The sequence below is a fragment of the Olea europaea genome, chromosome 14 (assembly GCF_002742605.1).
Source record: "Olea europaea var. sylvestris chromosome 14, O_europaea_v1, whole genome shotgun sequence".
In the NCBI taxonomy this organism is placed as follows: Eukaryota; Viridiplantae; Streptophyta; class Magnoliopsida; order Lamiales; family Oleaceae; genus Olea; species Olea europaea.
Window position 1 is genome coordinate 2,047,026 of NC_036250.1, and position 21,265 is coordinate 2,068,290.

Genomic DNA, 21,265 nt, shown 5'->3' on the forward strand with positions numbered 1-21,265 from the left:
AAATTTAACTTTCTAAAAGAGCGAGCACGATTCAAATAAAGGGCTTGTTTGATGTAGAATTTTTTAGGCCAATATATTTTGTGAAATGTGTTCATTTTTTTCCTTAAACGTGTGATTAAAAAATTGAAAGAAGTTATGGGTTCACATGTAAAAGTATTTTATTGAAAAATGTGGTAAGGGTCAAAGTAAAGAATAATCTATATGAAATTATAATTTAACTTAGTGATACAATAACTAACATCAAAATTAAAGTAACACTAGTTGACATCACTTTATTTGATCTTATTGTCTAAAATTTGTATATGAGGTTTAGTACACAAAACTAGACAAAATTAGAAAGAAAAAAAAACATACCTAAAGTTTTATGTATAGTGGAAAGTATAATAACATTTTTAGTCCCTGAACTTACTTCGATATTAATAACTTGTTAGCTTCGCTACTAAATCTAACCTCGTGATCATACATAGACGTTAAAAATTGACGGGAAAATAGCTTTGCCTTTCTATGGTGCATGTCTATTCACATGTGCTGTACATTTTCCAATGCCCATGAACTGATTAAAATGGAAATATTCAATTGTACAATAACCAAACCGAGCCATTGATGGAACGTCACTGGGATATTGAACACTTTCCAGCACTATACCCAGCAGAAATAATGATCAGTGCTTTAATTTTAATGTACAATTGAGACAGGTCCGTTACTAGTTATATCTTGATCCTGGAGACATGTTGTGCACTTGTGCATAGGGTATATTGACATCATTCTTCAATCTCTAGCATAATTTAGACTATATGGTCCGCCTAAAGGAGACCAGACATTGGTTTCAAGTCAAAGATTCAGGAGCGAAACAAGGAATCGGTTTGAGCCTCGAGGAGGAGCTTGCATAGGATTATTTAGTGGGTGTGATTACTCGAACTCCAGTTTCCCCTCGTGTCAATAAAATAAGTTGGGTGCTCTCGGTGGGACTCTATTGCAAGTCTTGACGTTGGGTGATTAAAAAAGACCACCTTGACAGAGCAAAGCCCGTCTTTCTTAATTTAGTTGAAAACGAGACTTTCACAAGTCCAACAAGTCTATAACATTAGTTTTATGGGAAGAATGAGGACAATACCATTTTTCTTTCTTCTCATCTTTCCTACAAAATTATTGGCATTCTTGTTTGCAGTATTAGAAACAGCTTGGCTTAAGCACAAACGTTTCGACTACTAATTTACGGCACCCGCCCCCAAATTGGAACGCAAAAGGCTGACCTGTTATCGTATAGAGGTGTACATCGGGCTGTTTGAACAAGCCATCTTTCACTAGATGTGAGCCAACATCTTAGGAGTAATAGATCGTGCTTGGGCGATGCTTGGAGCATTCGGGACCCGCCATGCATGTCCGAAATGGCCTGGCCCACTTTTATACCCTCAATGCTTCTTTATAAGAGGGCAAGATATTCCCATTTGATATCCACATAACTTGAAAAGAAGCCAAATTTCAAGAAAATGGTTAACTACTTGGAGAAGAACAAAGCATGCCTTGCAATGATATTTGTACAGCTTGCCTATGCAGGCATGGCCCTGTTCTCTAAAGCAGCTGTAGCTAAAGGAATGAACGCTTATGTCTTTGTAGCATATCGACAAGTATTTGCCACTATTGCCTTGGCTCCATTTGCCTTCTTCATTGACAGGTTTATCTTCCGCAAAATTTTTACTCTTATTAAATTGGTTTGTTCACATCTTCTGATGGACTATTTATATAATTGGCAGGAAGAAGGCTGATCCACTATCATACAAACTAATTTGGAAAATCTTCTTTACTTCTTTGTTTGGGTGTGCCTCTTTTTCTTTTTCTTTTTTTAATCAAAATTCATACTGATACGTGCTGTTTAGTAGACAGTACTCGACTCTACATAAAGAAAATTATTTTAGCTTATGCTATCAAGTACAATATACCGAACAAGTCATAGGAGTCCCAGTTTGATAATTGATTCAGATTTTTCCTGCTAAAATTCAGGATAACTTTGAGCTTGAATCTCTATGTGTATGCTATAAATTTCATCTCGGCGACATTTGCTGCTGCCAGTGTAAACACAGTACCTGTGCTTACCTTCATTATAGCCGTTACATTAAGGTAAATTGATGCTACCCCTTCAAGATTCTAGATGTGGTGATGTTTTCGGTTTGCACTTAAGGAGACGTACTGAAGACAATTTAAATAAGGCGATCCCACAAATTGAACACTGTTTCTATATAAGTTTTCAATTTTATTTTTTTTTTTAAAATAATGAATGTCTCTCTTTCTATTGTTTTTGGCAAGGATTGAAAGCCTCTCCATAAGGCATTTTTATGGGATTGCCAAGGTAGTGGGCTCAGCGGTTGGTCTTTCTGGGGCCATGGTGTTTGCATTTGTCAAAGGGCCTCAAGTGAATTTCATGAACTGGTTCACACCGAACCACAAGGCAACCCCAAGTATGAATTTAGGTTCCAAGGACTGGGTAAAAGGCTGTATACTCATGCTCATGGGCAACTTCGCTTGGTCTTCGTGGCTCGTCATGCAGGTCGAGTGACATTCTTACTAATATGATTGGACGTGACAATCCTAACTAGTATATCATGCACTCCGAATCAATTTTTCGCACTCGATGGCTTCATTATACATCATTAGGATCATAGGAATATGGCACCATTGGTTTCCAAATTATTGTCCGAGTAGCAAGTTGGCATTAAACCTTTAAAAAGCGCAAGCTGCATTCAACCTTTTATTAATTTGGTATATTCAATTCTCAACGACAAAAACCATTCAAACCTTCATTAAATCATCATGTAGCCCCCACAAAAATATCTCATTCCAAAATTCTAGTCTCCAACTCAAGCAAGGAAACAAAACTTAACTCTATAAAATAGACAAATGAGGACCACGTGACCATTTGACAGACGCGGATAGTTTTCGTCTTTAATTTAGGAGAAACTTGGTTTTTCTTGAATTTGCGGACTAATTAATAAAAAATTGAGGATTAACAGTTTCAAAGTTCCCTTACCAACACTGGTCCATAAATATAAATCCTAAAAGTTTCTTGTCTTCTTTAACTTCTACTTCGATGTATATTTTTTTGACTTGCTTCGTATGGTCAACAAGACACAACTAAATACATATTTTGTAAAGAGTCTCTCTTACTTAATTTCTGATTTTAGGCCCCTTTGATGAAACAATATTCGGCAAAAATCCGTCTCACCGAGCTGCAGTGTTTCTTTAGCTGCCTACAATCCTTGGTTTGGGCCATGGCAATGGAGAGGGACATATCATCATGGAAGCTTGGATGGGATTTGAATCTTCTTTCAGTGGCCTATTGTGTATGTCTTCTCATCCCACTTACGCGGCTATGCCTTAGAACTCGTTTCTTTTTTCCTTTTCGCTTTGGGATATTCGTTTATTCATAGATAGATATATGACGTCTCTCTTTTCAAATCTAACTTTAAATGAGATGGAACGTCTCTCTTTTCCAGTCCGACTTTAATTGTATAATGGGATAAAAGACTGAAAATTTTCCACATCAAAAAGTAAAAGATCTATCACTTTTGCATTCTTTGTCATGTTTCAACTTTCACTCCACAACCCAACAATTATTTGACCAAAAAGTGACACATCCCAAAAAATTAGGGTGCGCATGTTTAGCTAATTGAATCTTAAGAAGTTGAAAATTAGGTAAACCCATGTTCCGTCTCGATTTTTGAAAACTCGTTTTCATTCACATATTTTAATGAACATTTCAAAATTTACTAAATATCTGATTTTTTAACCAAATTAGGGTGAGCATTTTCCAAAGAGGTTAAGAAGAAAGTACACAAACAAAACTTGTGCATTACCTGGCATAATATCGTTAAATCGAGTGTAAAAAATGTGGCCTCTAAAGGTTTAAAATTATTAGCAACATTGGCAAATTGTTGCGTTGATGGACCATTGTGTTTTGTTTTATTGCAGGGTGTAGTGGTGACTGGTGTGACCTATTGGTTACAACTTTGGGTTGTGGAGAAAAAAGGACCTCTTTTTGTTGCTGCGTTCACTCCATTGGCACTGATTATAACTGCTATCATCTCAATGTTCCTGTGGAAGGAGATACTCCACTGGGGAAGGTATATACTCTTTTTTGTAATCTTTTTGAACAATTTACAGTCATAATATGTCATGCTCGACTCTAGAGTCGATTCGGACATTTTTTCATTGCACTTTGCTTTACATTGTTGAGTTGATAAAATTGACGAGGGGCCGTTTTCGATTTTCATGCAGTATTTGTGGATGCATATTGCTGGCAGCGGGGCTGTACTGCGTCTTGTGGGGGAAAAATAAAGAGATAAAAGAAGAGGCAACCAAAGAGCTATCTGACTCCAAAGAAGAAATAATTTTGTAGTGATAATTGATGAGATGAGTTTGCTGTTAATATTAAGCCTTGCATGCCATAACTGTTACATTAACGGCATGCATAGAATGCCGTAAAAAGATGTGAGTATTTACGACATGACTTTATACGGTATGCGTCCGTGTGTCGTAAAAAGCAAACTTTGTTGTAATGATTTTTGATGTATTTTGTATATTATAGACGTTGCAGTATAAAATATTACTATTGTGCATTGTAAAGGTTATAAATATGCTGGTTAATTCTATTGGCATGCGGAAATTATACTTTTACTTTAGCTTCAATGACATGACTGTTCTTCAATTTTATTTAATTGGGTATCTATATTATAAATTGGTTTCAACCAAATAACTATACTTCTATTTTATTTGATGGTGATCTAGTAACTACACCTTAATTTCATTTCAATTAAAATAATTTTGTCAAATTCTAGTGACAGAAATTGATGATGCAAGAGTCAATAAATGATAATCATCATCTGTAATCATTAGACTCGGATGTAAAATATGTACAACTTCAATGAAATAAAAGACAGAGCTTCATTTATTGACTACCATTTCAATCTATTTTCTTTGCTCAAGATTAATCTGTCACTTCAAACAAAAACCATGGTGATCAATTGCCATTGTCATTGCCAAATGCCTGGCCTATGGGCTAGAACCAAATTTCCGATAGGATTTTATTTTTCATTAGTGGAGTCCAATGTCAAAAGAGTGCCTCGTGATGAGACATGCTTATAGATAAAAATAAGGTTGGGTAGATGATTCTCGATCCATTTTGAGTGGTTAAAATTGAGGCACCTAGATCAGACACCAACGATTTATTAAAATTATCTAAAATTATTTTCTAAAAATAATCCGTCTATACTTTGATGAATATAATTTAACGTGGATTGAATTGTTAAAATGTACATAGATGATAATTATGTAGTTCGGAAAATTATTGACGATTTAAATACATATCAAAAATTAAAAGTTAAATGTTATGAATAGGGTTTTGTGGTTGGTCCGTGGCATTTGGATAAGGTTATGAATAGGGTTATTTGGCATCCCAATTGGTCAAAAAAAAAGCGACAACACAATGGGTATCCTGCACTAAATTTTGGTGATTTTCTCTATCTAATAAATGAAGAGCCTGCTCTAAAATCATCCACCCAAAAAAGGTAAAAATAAAAAATAATAATTGGGTTGCTCTACATATATGAAAGAGTATAAGTATAGTAAAAGTACAATGGTTCAAAAAAATGAGGGAGCTACAATTTTTATCAACCATTATTGCATATCATCACTGTTAAATATTTTAAAAGTTTAAAAAAAATATTATTTTCATCTACATCACTTTCCAATATTGTCCTTCCTCTTCCTCTTCCTCTTCCTCTTCCTCTTCTTCTCCAAATCCCCCACCCCCACACCCACGCCAGCCCACAAAAAATCCAAATTTGAAACATGCTTTCTATTTTCCAAGTTTGGTAATGAAGATGATGGCTTATCCTTATAGTGAATACTGGAACTCGAGATTAAATTGGAGCCCAAGAATGATAAACACATCTCCCTTTTCCCCTCTCATTCACAGCAAATTGTTGCCAATTTTTAGTGCAATACCAAGCAAGAAAACCCTACTCTGTTTGTCCACTTCTATAGTTCTATGCAATGAGGATGATGCCACGAAGATTTGGTTTTAATTGGAGTAATGTTATTTGTAGTGAAAATTAACGGTAGTCATCATACGTAATATACACATGGTTGCTTGTAATTTGATGAATTAATATAGTAGTTCTTTTATTTGTCATACATTAAATAAAAAATTGTCATGTGTATACTTCCTTTAATTGGGTTGTACATGGCTTATGAGGAAACTCCACAAACTTATTTATAAGCCATTCTTTCTGTGTGTGTGTGTAGAGAGAGAGAGAGAGAGAGAGAGATGGGTGTCAATAGCAGCTCCAAAAAACTATTCTCACTTCAAGTAGAATAAATAGATAGATTATGTAGATATTGTTATGAAAAGAGAGAAAAGAAAAGAAAATAGGGAGAAGTCAATAGATTTGTGTATTTTATTAAGAACCAAAGCCATCTATTTATAGGGCAGAATTAGGGATACAACGGTAATAATTTCTAGGGCCGTAGGGGTATAATTGTCGTTCACCAATAAACCCTAATGAACTTTCATTTTTACAACACTCCCCCTTGAATGACACATTATAAAATATTTATCTCATTGAAACATTAATTGGCAAAAAATCCAATGGTACAAAAATGCCAACAAAAAGAGTAAAAATAATTTGGAGTATTAAAATGCTACCTCGTTAAAACCTTGTCAAGAAAACTCAGTAGAACAAAACTTGATCGAAGGAAAAAGAGTACAGCTACTCCCCCTTATTTTAATTCTTGTATTAATTCATAATTGCCTTGTATGTCACTATCTTCAATATTGCAACTTTGGTGAAATGCCTCATGTTGTCTTGTATAATCTTCAAATAACACCATCTTCGATAGAGACACGGTTTCACACATCTACAGAGAAGGCAACCAGGTTGCTGATTCTCTTGCTACAGAAGGCTGGAATCATCGGCGCTATCTAGAGTATGGACCACTAGAACTGCCTCGACATATTAGGGCGATAGTGCGGATCGATAAACATGGATTGCCCAGTTTCAGAGGTTCGTAATTTAGGCTATTCTTTATTGTATAGGGAAGTAGTACTTCCTCATTTATTACTTTCATTTATTATATTCATTTGTTGCATCACTGCTTTTTGGAGGTCAGGTTCATGCCCCCCTCCTTCCGTGTATTCTTGATTTTTATGAAATAAATATAGTTGGGGAACCCTTAACCCCCATCGACCTTCCTTGGTGGACCCTAAAAAGTCACTAAGGATGTGTGGATGTCTTTACCAAAAAAGAAAAAAAAAATAACACCATCTTCGTAAGGGATACTTTATCATTCTTTGATAACTGTAGTAACATGATAATTCGAAAAATAGCTCTTGTTGATCTCTTCAAGAGTTTCATACATGTAATATATTATTTTGAGGGTAAATGTCTTGCATGTTATAGACATTAATTACATGAAAAATATGCCTCATTAAAACCTCATTAGGAAAAACCTTGTGGGAAAAAATCTTAATGAAGGAAAAAAGAGTGCACTATCTTTTGAATACGCTATAAAAGTTGTTTCATTAAAAATCTTGCCAGGAAAACCTAATGAGATAAAACATTGATCAAGGAAAAAAGAGTACAAGGCGTATTTACTCCCCCTCATAATAATATCACTTGAATCATGCTTCAAGCATATTCAATCATTCCAGAATGGTATCAAAACAATACAAGATAAATTATCTATAATCATATTTATTACAGGCACATCAAATTTCATGGATTATCACACTAACAAGGTAAATACCTATGATTACATCCACTACATGATAACTAATCTATTTATACAAGTGTTCGTGAAATTCATTATGTAAAAAGTCTTACATTTCACATTACGACTTTACTTTTTCTATTTTCATTTCGCACAAGTATACACCTCTTGGTGTTTGAACTGTATATCCAGAAACTTCAGGTTTCTCTAGTAAGTTCAATTTTACTAGGATCGCATCCATTTTATTTGGCCAATCATTATTTCGATCGATATATGATGCAGTACATCATGTGTAAAACTGTTGCCGATAACATTTTCTTCTCTTGTTAGATTCTATTTCTTTCTCCTTGATGACATAACTTATTAAGATATCTCAATTTTCAATATATGAGGTACATGAACCTCTTCTGGGGTTTTATAATCTGTTATGTCTAAATACTCATAAGAGTGTATGCTTCCTCAATGAGACCATATTTTCTAATTGCTCCATTTGGAAATTTTTTGTATTAGAATCGAATATCATCATGCTTCAGACGTACCATCAAATATCATATTAACTAATTGTCCTCTGTGACGTTAATTCAAGTTGGAGCATTTGAAGCTGATGTGTAAGATATTATTGATCCATTTGATCAGTAAATGCATCTAAATAAATTATATTTCGAAGTTCTGGTTCGAGTGGTCTTTTGTGAGAATTTAGACAATAATGCATTTATACATTATTTTCAAATTTTTAATTCCTCTCCCTAATGCTGAGATAATTATCAAATTAAATTGACAAAATTTTTACTGCATTATAAAACATCAACATTTGTAATAAGGGTTCATACTACGCATTTATTCTCAGCATTCATTATTTTCCATCTCAGTGAATTGTGGTGGATCAATTTTATACATACTGCACTATCAAAATAATTAAATGAAAAATTTAGGCTCCGATCATAAGCCAATTTTAATAGGGAGAACTATGATATTGACAAGATGCGTAATAACATTCCCTAAACGAAAATGGGAAATATATTTTTCTCAATTAAATTAATTGGAGATGTTTAACAAACAAGTTTTTTAAATCATTTATCGACATCTCAAAAAGCACTCATTAAAATGTTGAGATTTATACCCACTAGCATTAACAAGACACGGTTTCAATTATTTAATCTAAAAATTATGCTCATACTTTAAAATTTGAGCAATAATTTCAAACTTCTGGTTGCGAATACCATGCAATCATCTAGTATTTGTATCACATTTATTGTATACAAATAATATTTAGATGATCAACATGGTGGGTGACGGGGCCCCATATATCACCTTAATTAATTTTCAGATATATAAGAAATTCAATCCCAATTTTAGCTGGTGGCTTTTAATGATCAATTGTCGATAATGAGAACAAATGATACATAGAAATTTATTGGATTGAAGCATCTTCTAGTTCTTCATTTTGATTTCTCATCATTTATCTAAATAAATTATATTTCGAAGTTCTGGTTCGAGTGATCTTTTGTGAGAATTTAGACAATAATGCATTTATACATTATTTTCAAATTTTTAATTCCTCTCCTTAATGCTGAGATAATTGTCAAATTAAATTGACAAAATTTTTACTGCATTATAAAACATCAACATTTGTAATAAGGGTTCATACTACGCATTTATTCTCAGCATTCATTATTATCCATCTCAGTGCATTGTGGTGGATCAATTTTATACATACTGCACTATCAAAATAATTAAATGGAAAATTTAGGCTCCGACCATAAGCCAATTTTAAGAGGGAGAACTATGATATTGACAAGATGCGTAATAACATTCCCTAAACGAAAATGGGAAATATATTTTTCTCAATTAAATTAATTGGAGATGTTTAACAAACAAGCTTTTTAAATCATTTATCGACATCTCAAAAAGCACTCATTAAAATGTTGAGATTTATACCCACTAGCATTAACAAGACACGGTTTCAATTATTTAATCTAAAAATTATGCTCATACTTTAAAATTTGAGCAATAATTTCAAACTTCTGGTTGCGAATACCATGCAATCATCTAGTATTTGTATCACATTTATTATATACAAATAATATTTAGATGATCAACATGGTGGGTGACGGGGCCCCATATATCACCTTAATTAATTTTCAGATATATAAGAAATTCAATCCCAATTTTAGCTGGTGGCCTTTAATGATCAATTGTCGATAATGAGAACAAATGATACATAGAAATTTATTGGATTGAAGCATCTTCTAGTTCTTCATTTTGATTTCGCATCATTGTTGATCCAGTGATGGTCCAACTGGTCATGCCAATCAAATTGAACTTCTAGTTCAATATAAGATATAATCCAGTTATTTAATTTCGAAAGAATATGATTAAATATTATATAATCATATAATGATCAATGTCCACGTGACATAAGTCGTATTTTTTCCTCCAAGAATAAACACAAATTCAAAATGATATATTTTTCAAAAATGTGCTACTTCGAGAGCACATTTAACATTAATTATTGCTTCTTCAAGAGCAATACATAAATATTTTTTTGAAATATTAATATATACCTAGTTATGATTATTTACAAGTAATAGGATAATATTCTTCAGGAATATTGACACATTTAAATTAATCATAACATTTTTCTAAAATATTAATATGCATAAATTTGTGCTTCTTTAGGAACACAATACCGTATTCTTCAATAATACTAGTATATATTATTTTTACTTCTTTTGGAACAATATATCAATATTTTTCTTAAGAATATTGAAATTATAACGACGTGCTCTCCAATAGCATATCATTCTTTGAGAATATTGAAACGCCAAATAGTATGCTCTTCTAGAACGATAAATCAATATTCTTCTCGAATATTAATAAAATAAGAAAATTATTTTCCTTTTAAAAATTACAGCCAGTATTGAATTATTTGTTTTTCTTCAAGAACACAACGAGATATAATTATTCAAAATGTGTGCTACCTCAAGGGCATGTCGTGTTTTATTATTACTTCTTTAAAAGCAATATATCAATATTTTCTGGAATATTGAAAGTTATACAAGAATTTATTCTTCAGAAGTAAAAACACTATTTTCTAATTATGCTCTTCAAGAGCAAGTAAAATATAACTAGAACATTAATAATAATGTGCTAATTCAAGAGCAAAAATATTTCATAGTAGTCAAATATACGAGTATTAAAATCATGTATTATAAGGGTAAGAATGAGATAATTAATCAAAAGATAAATAATAGTAGTGGACATTTAGTGTTGACCCTAATTTAATATATGGTACTTATACAATCACAAACCGCAATAATTAAATGCCTACTTTGTTTAATATAAACTTAAAATTTGTCACCAAAATTTAACTGGATACCGTGACATAATTATGCATACATATACGCGTAAAATTAATATTATCTTTTATCGAATATGAAGATGAAGATAAATTGCAAACCTACGCAGACAGCATTGTCTCAGAACCTCCAAAAATGGTACAAAAAGGAATTGATGATAAATTTGGGTGACCGGAACCTTGGATATCAATCATTAACCACGAAAGAGATTTGTACACGTGATGGTCACATATCTTGGGAATGGTCAGGTACATAATTTAGATAAATACGTCTATTAGTAATATCATGTTCTTCTAAAGCAATTAATATTCTTTTGGAATATTTTTATAACGTGGGTTGTGTTTTTTCGAGAATATCAACACTATATTCATTTAAAATAAATATAACTTAAGTTATACTTTTTCAAAAATATTGAGTCAATATTCTTCTGAAGTATTGAAATTGTAATATCATGCTCTTCTGGAGCAATTAATATTCTTTTAGAATATTAATAATGTCGTGTTACTTCGGGAGCACCAACAAACTCTTGTTTAAAAGTATTAACTATATAGGAGTATGTTATCATTATAAGATATTTATCTATATGAAGATCTACTCTTCAGGAGCAATAAACATAATATTCTTTTGGAATATTAATAATAATGCTGTGCTACTTCAGGACCAACAACAAAATATTTGTAATAAATATATTTATGATTAATATTCTTCTAGAATATTAAAAAAATATTGTTCATGTAATGTTGTGCTACTTCAGGAGCAACAACAAGATACTTATCTATGATATCGATTTAAGAAATTTCTCAAATCAGGAAATAAATTGAATTTTATAAAATCCGCTCTTTAAGAGAGAGTAATATTCTACTAGAATATTACTATCATATGAAATTTAATAACCATGAATTTTGGATTCTTCAGAAATAACAAAATATTCTTCATGACCAATATGTCAATATTGTGCTATTTCAGGATCAACAATAAAATATTTATAATAGATAGATATATAATTAATATTCTTCTGAAATATTAATTAAAATATTGTGCTACTTTTGAAAAAACAAGATGATAAATTCTTAATTTGAAGTCCATAGAATAATATCTAAAAATATTTAATTATAATATAGACATGATATGAATTTATATATAAAAAATAATTACCAAACATACATTAAGAAAAAGAATCTCCATATATAGAAGTTAATAAAATTGGCTAAATCTTTTACCAACATTCAAAATATACTAAACATGTATATGAATTTCACATATATAGAAATTAAAGATAGAACTAACATGTAACGGATTCAAAAGATAATATTAATACCGAATAATATGTGAAAAAAATAATCGTGTATGAATAAAAAAAACGTGAATTAATATGTGTTCAGATTACACATACAAACGTAAATTAGAATTAATATACATGCCGATGAAAAGTAGAGAAGAATAAGCAACCTCGTTATGATGCATATGCATATTAAAATAATTCACATGTGACCAAATTAATTTTGGTACACGTGATAAATATTCATGCCTATAAAAATTATAACATTCACTAAATTTTGAAAAATTAAGTTATCGTGCTGATAACGTGTTATGAAAAGAGAGAAAAGAGAAAAAAAATAGGGAGAAGTCAATAGATTTGTGTATTTTATTAAGAATTAAAGCCCTCTATTTATAGGGCAAAATTAGGGATACAACGGTAATAATTTCTAGGGTTACATGGGTATAATTGTCATTCACCAATAAACTCTAATGAACTTTCCTTTTTACAGCAGATATAGATTTATATTTTCTTTTTAATTAAGTAATTTTACCTGTTTATTTTTAATCAACTAATGAAAACTTATTTATTTTTGAAATTTACTTAAAGCTAAATATTACTTCCTTCATCCCATTTATATAAACTAACTTTCCTTATTTTCTTATAGGGATGTCAATTTGACTTGTCAAATTAAACGACTAGTGGCCTGACTCCCAAAAAACTCAAGTTGGCTTGTCTCACAATTCAGAGGAACCAAGCCTCATTTTTAGGCAATGGCCCAAACTTGAACAAGTCCGTCCCACGGGCCGTTAAATGGCTCGTGCTACATATAGAAACTGCAAAAATAAAAATAAAAATCAAGTCACTAGGCTTCATAATGCTCGAATCGAGTTTAGATTTTTGGACAAAGCTTTTGCTTGACTCAACCTAGGGAAAAATAGCTCGAGGCCATTTTTTACTCGAACCATGTTTGAGCCACGAGTTTCAGCCTGTGAGCCGACTCGAATCGTTTACATCCCTATTTTCTTGTCTCAAATTAGAACCATATTTTTTTATTAAGAATGTATTTCTTTTGTAATTTACTTATATACTCTTATTTAATTTGTCAAGTTAAAATCAATTTTTTTTCTACTTAATCTTGAAATTGTACATATTTTGATTTACCTACTATTTGGAATCATCCAAAATACATACAAACAGTTCTTGAATGGTAAAGTTGTCGATAATTAAATAAGGGCAAATTAGGAAAAAGAAATTGCTAAAATTATTTTTTCAATAACATTAAGCCATTGTTTCATTTTCATTATTTTCAAATATATTTTTCTCTACCTTTTTTTCAACCCTATATTTTTTAATAAAATAATATTATATGCAAACTCAAAATATTTTCTTATATTTTAACCATACATTCTTTATCAATCAACTATTTCGAAATGTATTCTTAAAAATTAATGGACACAAACATGTGTTAAATAAAATTTCTTAATCCGTGAAAAATAAAAATAGCATATCCAAAACCGAGGGAGTAATAATTAAGAACCATGCCTCACGTTATGAGCCTCTGTCAAGACAGACATAAAGGGGTGAGCTCACACAAATTATTATTATTTTTTTTAATGTAGGTTGAACCCACTGCCCAGCCCTCTACAGTGAGGGGCTTTGTAAGTTGAGGAAATTGTTGGAAATGATCGGATAACCCAGGTGTATTTTCAAAGTGACATTTAACTGCCTTTTTAATTAAAAAAATGAAAATTGAATTTAAAACTCAAAATAGCCCTCGGCTATCCTCTTTCCATTTGTTGAACAGTCGCACAAAACAGAAGAAAAAACGGTCGTTTTCCAGTCGGTCCGAGAACTTGCTAGTCCATCGCCGGGGAACTACTTCTTGTTAAGGTAATCGTTATTATATTGAATATCTGCTTGGATTAATGTTTAGATATTGATAAAATGTGTGAATGATTCATTTGTGGGAGTTTTTTTCAATATATTATTGTTTATATAGGTAATATAGGGTTTAGATAGTGTTTTAGTGGTTGGTTTTGTAAATTTGGAAGTTTTTTTCGTCGAAAATGGAGATTTTCTGACGAGAAAAAGAGATTGCCGGCTACTGTTGCAGTCGACATTTTTCTTTGAAATCCAACTGTTAATAGTCGGGTTAACCCGACTCTTAATAGTCGGTCGGCCCAGTCGGTATAGACCGACTGTTTTAACAGTCGGCCCATATCGATTGGGCAGCCGGCCCAACTTAGTGGGATGACTGTCGGCCCACTCCTTCTTCTTTTTTTTACCCCAATTTTTTTTTTTTACATATATTTAACAATTTAATTTGAAATAATTTTTATTATTAGTTTTTAATAAATAATAAATTATTTAATCGTCAAATTTTAATAAAATTTTTACATTTAATTTTTGTTTTAATATTTATTTTTATTTCCTCATTTTTGATAAATAATAATTATTTCGTTCATCGAATTGAAATAATTATTTTAATTGTGAACTTAAATTTAATATATATTTTTATTATTAGCTTTCGATAAATAATAATTTATTTAGTCATCGAATTTTTAAAAAAAAATTTACTTTTAATTTTATTAATAGTTTTGGATGATATTCTTTTCGTTCATCAGATTGAATTAATTTTTTAATTGTAATTTGAAATAATTGTTGGAAATATAATTTGAAATTTAATATTTATTTTTATTATTAGTTTTTGATAAATAATAATTTATTTAGTCGTTGAATTTAAATAAATCTTTTAGTTTTAATTTCATTAATGGTCCGTTTGATTACAAAGATGGAATTGAATTGAATTGAAAACGAATTCCAGGGAATTGAATTATCTAGAAATTATTTTCTTGGGAATTGTAAATTATTATGTTTGATTGATATAATTTTTCACGTGAAAAATGTTGAAATAAAAGTATTTTTTGGTGTTCATTTGGTTTTGTTTTACATGAAAATTGTCAATTAAAAAGATGAATTTTACTGGTATTGGAGATGAAATTTGTTTCCATTGCCAAAAAAATAATAATAATAAAATTCAAGAAAATCATCTATTTTTTTATGTTCGTTTGGCTTTGTTTTACATGAAAAATTCCAATTAAATGGAAATATTTTTTTACAATAATTCTTAAAATTTGTTTCCATTACCAACAAAAAAAATCGAAAAAAAACGCTACAATGATCGGAAAACGAATTTTCACCAATATGGTGAGAATTCAAATTCAAGAAAAAGGTGGAAAATGCTGACGCGACGGCCAAAGGTGGAAAACGAATTCCTTGAAAAATTTTATCAATCAAACATGTCAAAAGTGGAAGTTGGAATTGATTTTCCATTTTCCATGGAAAATTTGGGTCTATCAAATGGACCCTAATATTTTGGATGATATTCTTTTCGTTCATGAAATTTAATTAATTTTTTTAATTGTAATTTGAAATAATTGTTAGAAATTTAATTTGAAATTTAATATTTATTTTTATTATTAGTTTTTGATAAATAATATTCTTTTCGTTCATCGAATTTAAATATTTTTTGAACTTCAATTGATTAAAAAAATATTGATAATTGGGAACAATTGACATTATTGATAATAGGATACAAAAATTTACATTATTGATGATTTTAATTATTATCAATCTGCATCTTGCGTATTGTAGTTATAATTTCATTCACTAAATTTTCTATTATTATGCTTTATTCTATTATCACTTGTACAATGTTATAACATTTTGAATTTTTACAGGATGGATTATCACCTTGACGCAAAGTTGAGACAAATGCTAGACAAAGCTACGTGGAATAGTAGCTTAGACAGTTTCACTGCTGTGTTAGAGCTGCTCGATGATCAGCATGCTAATATGTTACGCCAGTACTTCCTGTGGCCCTTGTACCCGTTGAGATATCTGCAGTGCTCGGGTCAAATTATTGATGCACTTCTATGTCGATTGCTGAGTTCAGTCGACAGTGATGCCCTCTACTTCACAGTCGGGGGTAAAGTCAACAGTTTTTCAATGTTCAAGTTTGCTTTGATCACGAGATTAAAGATTACGGGCGATGAAGCGGCTGGTGATGGGATTTAGAAAAGAAATAGGTTTCATGACGCTTACCTTAAGGGACAGGGAACTGTGCTTCTTACACAGCTGTTCGACGCAATTAGGAGGTGTGATCGGATATTAGATAGACTGAAGTTAGGTCTAGTCTACATCCTTGAGAGCATGGTGCGGTGTCACCACAAGAAGATTGTGATCGACCTCTTCCATCTAGAGATCGCTAACGACATCGATCATTTCAACGACTATCCATGGGGCCGTAGATGTTTCAAGGACACCGTACACGTCTTCACCAGATCGCACTCGAAGTCGAAGGGAGCCATGCGTAAGTACGACACCTATGGATTGCCCCTGGCGATGCAGGTAAATGGTTAACATAATGAATGTTAAAATTATCTTCCTATTGAAGTTGTATATAATAATTGTATGTATTGCAGATCTGGACGTATGAGACCGTCTCCCTATTGGGTGCCTGCTTTGCGAGGCGAGGGGAGACACGCTTCCCTCGAATGCACCATTGGAGAGCATCTCGATCGGAGGGATGTCCCACTAGGAGATAGTTATCGGCTATTCTCGACGACCCTCAGGTGAGTATTATACATTTGTAATTTATATTGTGCGTGATTTAACATCTGATTACATGATCGTTAACACATTTGATTTAATGTTTTTTCTATTTTATTTCCAGAGCCACGCACGTGATAGCCGGAAGGACGATATCGGACGCATACAAGTGGTTCCATGATATCACCACTCAGGGGGCTTGGGTCATTGACGATGTAAGTGAAGTGTTATTGTTACTTTTTGTAGACATTATGTTTAATTTGTTAAATAAAATAAGTATTTATTTCTTTGTTTTCCTTGAGGTAGCACATCGATATGGCCATAAACTTGTTGCGCGATCGAGTTGAGAGATATCCACAATCATTCCACAAGTCTAACCGAATAATACTGGACACCGAGTTCTACCATGTCGTTACCATTGACTATCAGTCGCTCCAACTTCTAGGTAACGAGTACGTGCTTCCAGCATATATGCTCGAGTGGGTCATCGGGCTATCACCGAGTGTTGGGAAAGTCATAGGGGAATTGTATGCATTTGTATATTCTAGTGATCGTGAATCAGCAATGCATTGCACTGAAGATCGTGTTCCCTGATTCGACGATATATGTGTACGACCCCGATCATTCATGTCTGATACAAGGACAGCTCGAGCAGAACTTAGAGCCGGTGACTGTGATCGTTCCTCTGATGGCTAGACATGCGGGTTTGACTGTGGAGGACAAACTAACCATCGTGCAGGACACGACGACGGTGAGATAGTCTATATCATAAGTCTTTGTAATCCATTTTTTTTTAATTTAGTAATTAGTTCGTACGTAATTGGAACCAAACTAACACATATTTGTTCATTTGCAGAGGCGACTGTGGGATTTTCGCAATCAAATATATAGAATTTTTGAGTATAGCACATAAGGTTGATGGAATCAATCAGTCGTGGATACAGAATTGACGAAATAAATTAGCGTGTGATTTATGCAAATTTAATTGTGATTCATAAATTATTTGTAAATATTTTTTTTAATTAATATTTGTAATTATTTTTTGTGATTATTTGTAACTATTTTTTGCAATTGTTTGTAATCATTCATGTAAATACTGTTTATTTCAATGTAAATACTATTCATTTCAATGTAAATACGAGCTGAAATCTAAATATTGATTATGCCGATGTAAATACTGTTTATTTCAAATCGACAACAATACACAATGCTCTAACTGTCATTTAAAGAAACCTGATTTGTACAAAATTGACGAGTATGTCCTACTGATTTGCACCTGCTACACCTACGCGATCGGGGAAACTCTCCAATAAATGGTATTCTAGAAGTATTTGAACGTCCAAGATCACGTGGTTCAATGACAGGTGGCGACAATGTATTGAGCGGGCGAATATGATCGGGAACTTTCCGCTCGGCTTCGTTTGGAAGTGAAAATATGGTTTCAACATAAGCAACTCTCCAGTTTTCAGCAGTGTAATAAGGAGAGCACAATGTTCTCGCTGCAAATCATCGATATATAGCCACTGCAAGTACATGCTCACTTGGAAAACTCTCTAACTAAAATTGTTTACAAGTGCATGTTCCATTAGTCAAATTTACCATGTATGTCTTATGACGTGCACATTCCATAGAAAAGAGCGACTCGTCTAGTGGTTCGACATTTAACTTTCTCGCAACCTCTGCAGCTTTGAAGAGTTTTACCTCTTACACTGGGGCTAGCACGCTTGTGCAATTATGTGATTCCGCACGTCGATCGTGAAACTACTACTGCTGTTTCGTACGGATATTCTCAATTAGTACGAGAATGGGTAACTCTCAATCCCTCTTGAATAATGCATTGAGAGACTCCGCGTCGTTTGACGTCATCATGTTGTATCGACGTTCTAAAAAATATGAGCGCGCCCAATATTCAATCCCCATTTTAGTTAGATAGTCCCATGCCAAGAATGATTTGCTTCCTATTTGAACCATGTACCTATTACACTATTCAATATTGTAAGTTTCGGCCGCTTTCCTAAACAATGAAACGATATGTTTGCCCCGATAGCTGGTCTTCAAGTTGCCTTGTATATAGTACATGCAATACTCATGATGTGCATCGGGAAAAACTTCAACAATACTTATTATAGACTATCCCCGATCAATTACATATGCAAGGTCCTCGACTTTCTCGATTACTTCCCTGAGCTTTGTGAAGAACCAACGCATCGACAGATCATTCTCGTTATCAATTATACCGAATGCAAGAGGGTAAATTTGGATGTAGGCATCTTGACATGTAGCAATAATCAACTTGCCTTGGTATTTGAATTTCAGAGTTGTACCGTCGACTAGAATTAGGGGTTACATAGCATTTCAAAATTTTCAAATGCATTGTTCAAGAGCCATAAAGAAGAATTTGAAGCAATTCTCGACCTCCGTCTCAATAAAAAATGTCGAGTCAGGATTAGTTTTCTCCATGTTATGGTAATACCTGGCCAATTTAGCATAGCTTTCCTCTGCCGATTCCATTAAATCCTCCAACGCATATTCTTTGGCCTTCCAGGCCTTCTGGTAGCTCATGACTACTCCGTACTCTCGAGGAACATCGTTAATAATGTCCGATGGTTTGTAGATTGTCCGTAACTCCTGATACTTGTGCATTATTTATCGACAAATAAACCAAGCTCGGGCTTGCCTGTGATCATTGCGACAAACTCCCACTTCACAAGTATGTTCTCGTGTATATTTGCGAATTACGAAGCACTCATTCGTGTCCATCTTCGTCGCTCGCAAATGCCAACTGCAACTGTCATCTGCGCATGATAGCGTCAACAACGACCTATTCGATTTTTTCACTCTAAACTCGAAATTGTATTTCAGTGCAATTAGGTGCATGACTTCTTGCAAATCTTTCTTCGTTTCAAAACAGTTGCTCGACATATATATTCTCATTATCGGGAACCACATGTGAGGAGTCAGAGGACGGTCCACTCGATCTAGCCCTTGAGGTCCCAACTCACTCATGTCTCTATCAAGATAAAGCAATCAAGTCCTCGTTTGTAAAAGTATTTGCGTTTTCATTCTAGTTGTCACAAGCTACGGAGAGGATTTTGTGTGTAACTATCTCTAGAATAACCACATCATCTTCACGAGCTATCTCTACCGTATCCCAAAAATCATTAGCATTGTGATCCTCACCTCCCGAGTCTACTTGTTTATCTTCGACGATATCCTTCCTTACTAAAGTCACGCAAAGAGGAGTCGTGTGCTTATTGTTCAATTCAATCAGATAATTCACTTCATCAACAAAAGAAATCATTATAGATGGAATCGGAACTGATGCATACTTGCTGAATTTAAATTTCAATTCCATGTTGTACTGAGAATGATCAACATTCAACTTGTTCTGTAAATCATTATAGAGTTCTGCATACGATTTACCTGATGATATGGAAATTGCGATATCACCACGTTTAGCACTTGTTCATTTCCATACCCATTGATCTCTTTCGTCCAATTCGAAATCACCAAAGTAACAAATTGGAATTACAACCACGTCTGCATGTCGAAACGAAATTTTTAATTATAACAAAAATATCAACAGCAATAAAAATAACCCAAAAAAGAGGAGGAAAAGAAAACAGTTGAAAAACAGCAGATCAAACTGTCGGCTATTTATTTGACCGACTGTTAAATAGCCAGTCAAATAGCCGGCTGTTTGACTGGCTATTTAACAGTCGGTCAAATAGCCAAATCACCAGCACGCGTCGGGCCGTTCCGACAATGTATATGCAGATGAATTTTTTCTGGTCAAATGCTTAAAAAAATTACGGATCTATTAAATTTTTTCATTTACATTACCATTAAATGTCAAAATACAATTTATCGATTTAAACATACAATAATTTAACGAAAATAATATTAAATTTGCGTATATAAACTTACGGAATCGACGAGATTGATGTCCACAAATTTTTCGACTTTCGATTTCGATAAATTTTTTAGTTTTTGCGGATGAAGCAGATGAAGGATGAGAGTGTTTTATTTATTTGTGTTGGAGTAAACAAATAAGAAAAGTAGGAATTGTTTGATTTTTATTTGTTAAGTAAAAGGGTATTGATGTCTTTTACAAAAATCGACTTTTGTAATTGTATAATGTATTTAAGGGTATTTTTGTCTTTTAACATTGGATAGGCCATTTTATAATATCCCTTTGTTGAGAAGTCAATGTGAAATTTAGGTGATTTGATTGAGTCAATTTTAAAAGTACCACTTTCTAAGCGGGAAA

At 32.7% G+C, this 21,265-nt stretch overlaps 1 protein-coding gene across 1 annotated transcript; it reads left to right on the forward strand.

Moving 5' to 3' along the window:
• The first annotated feature begins 1,472 nt into the window (after positions 1-1,472).
• On the forward strand, positions 1,473-4,646 carry LOC111408751 (WAT1-related protein At1g43650). Its single transcript, XM_023038515.1, has 7 exons — positions 1,473-1,675; positions 1,755-1,817; positions 2,002-2,118; positions 2,305-2,545; positions 3,180-3,338; positions 3,967-4,118; positions 4,273-4,646. Exons 1-7 carry the CDS (start codon positions 1,491-1,493, stop codon positions 4,391-4,393), a joined length of 1,038 nt encoding a protein of 345 aa, XP_022894283.1. The 5' UTR covers positions 1,473-1,490; the 3' UTR covers positions 4,394-4,646.
• The last annotated feature ends 16,619 nt before the right edge of the window (positions 4,647-21,265 follow it).

Coding starts and splice junctions, on each gene's coding strand:
- LOC111408751 (XM_023038515.1), top strand. CDS start 1,491: ATGGTTAACTACTTGGAGAAGAACAAAGCATGCCTTGCAATGATATTT. Junction 1,818..2,001: donor TTCTTTACTTCTTTGTTTGG/GTGTGCCTCTTT, acceptor GCTAAAATTCAG/GATAACTTTGAGCTTGAATC. Junction 3,339..3,966: donor TTCTTTCAGTGGCCTATTGT/GTATGTCTTCTC, acceptor GTTTTATTGCAG/GGTGTAGTGGTGACTGGTGT.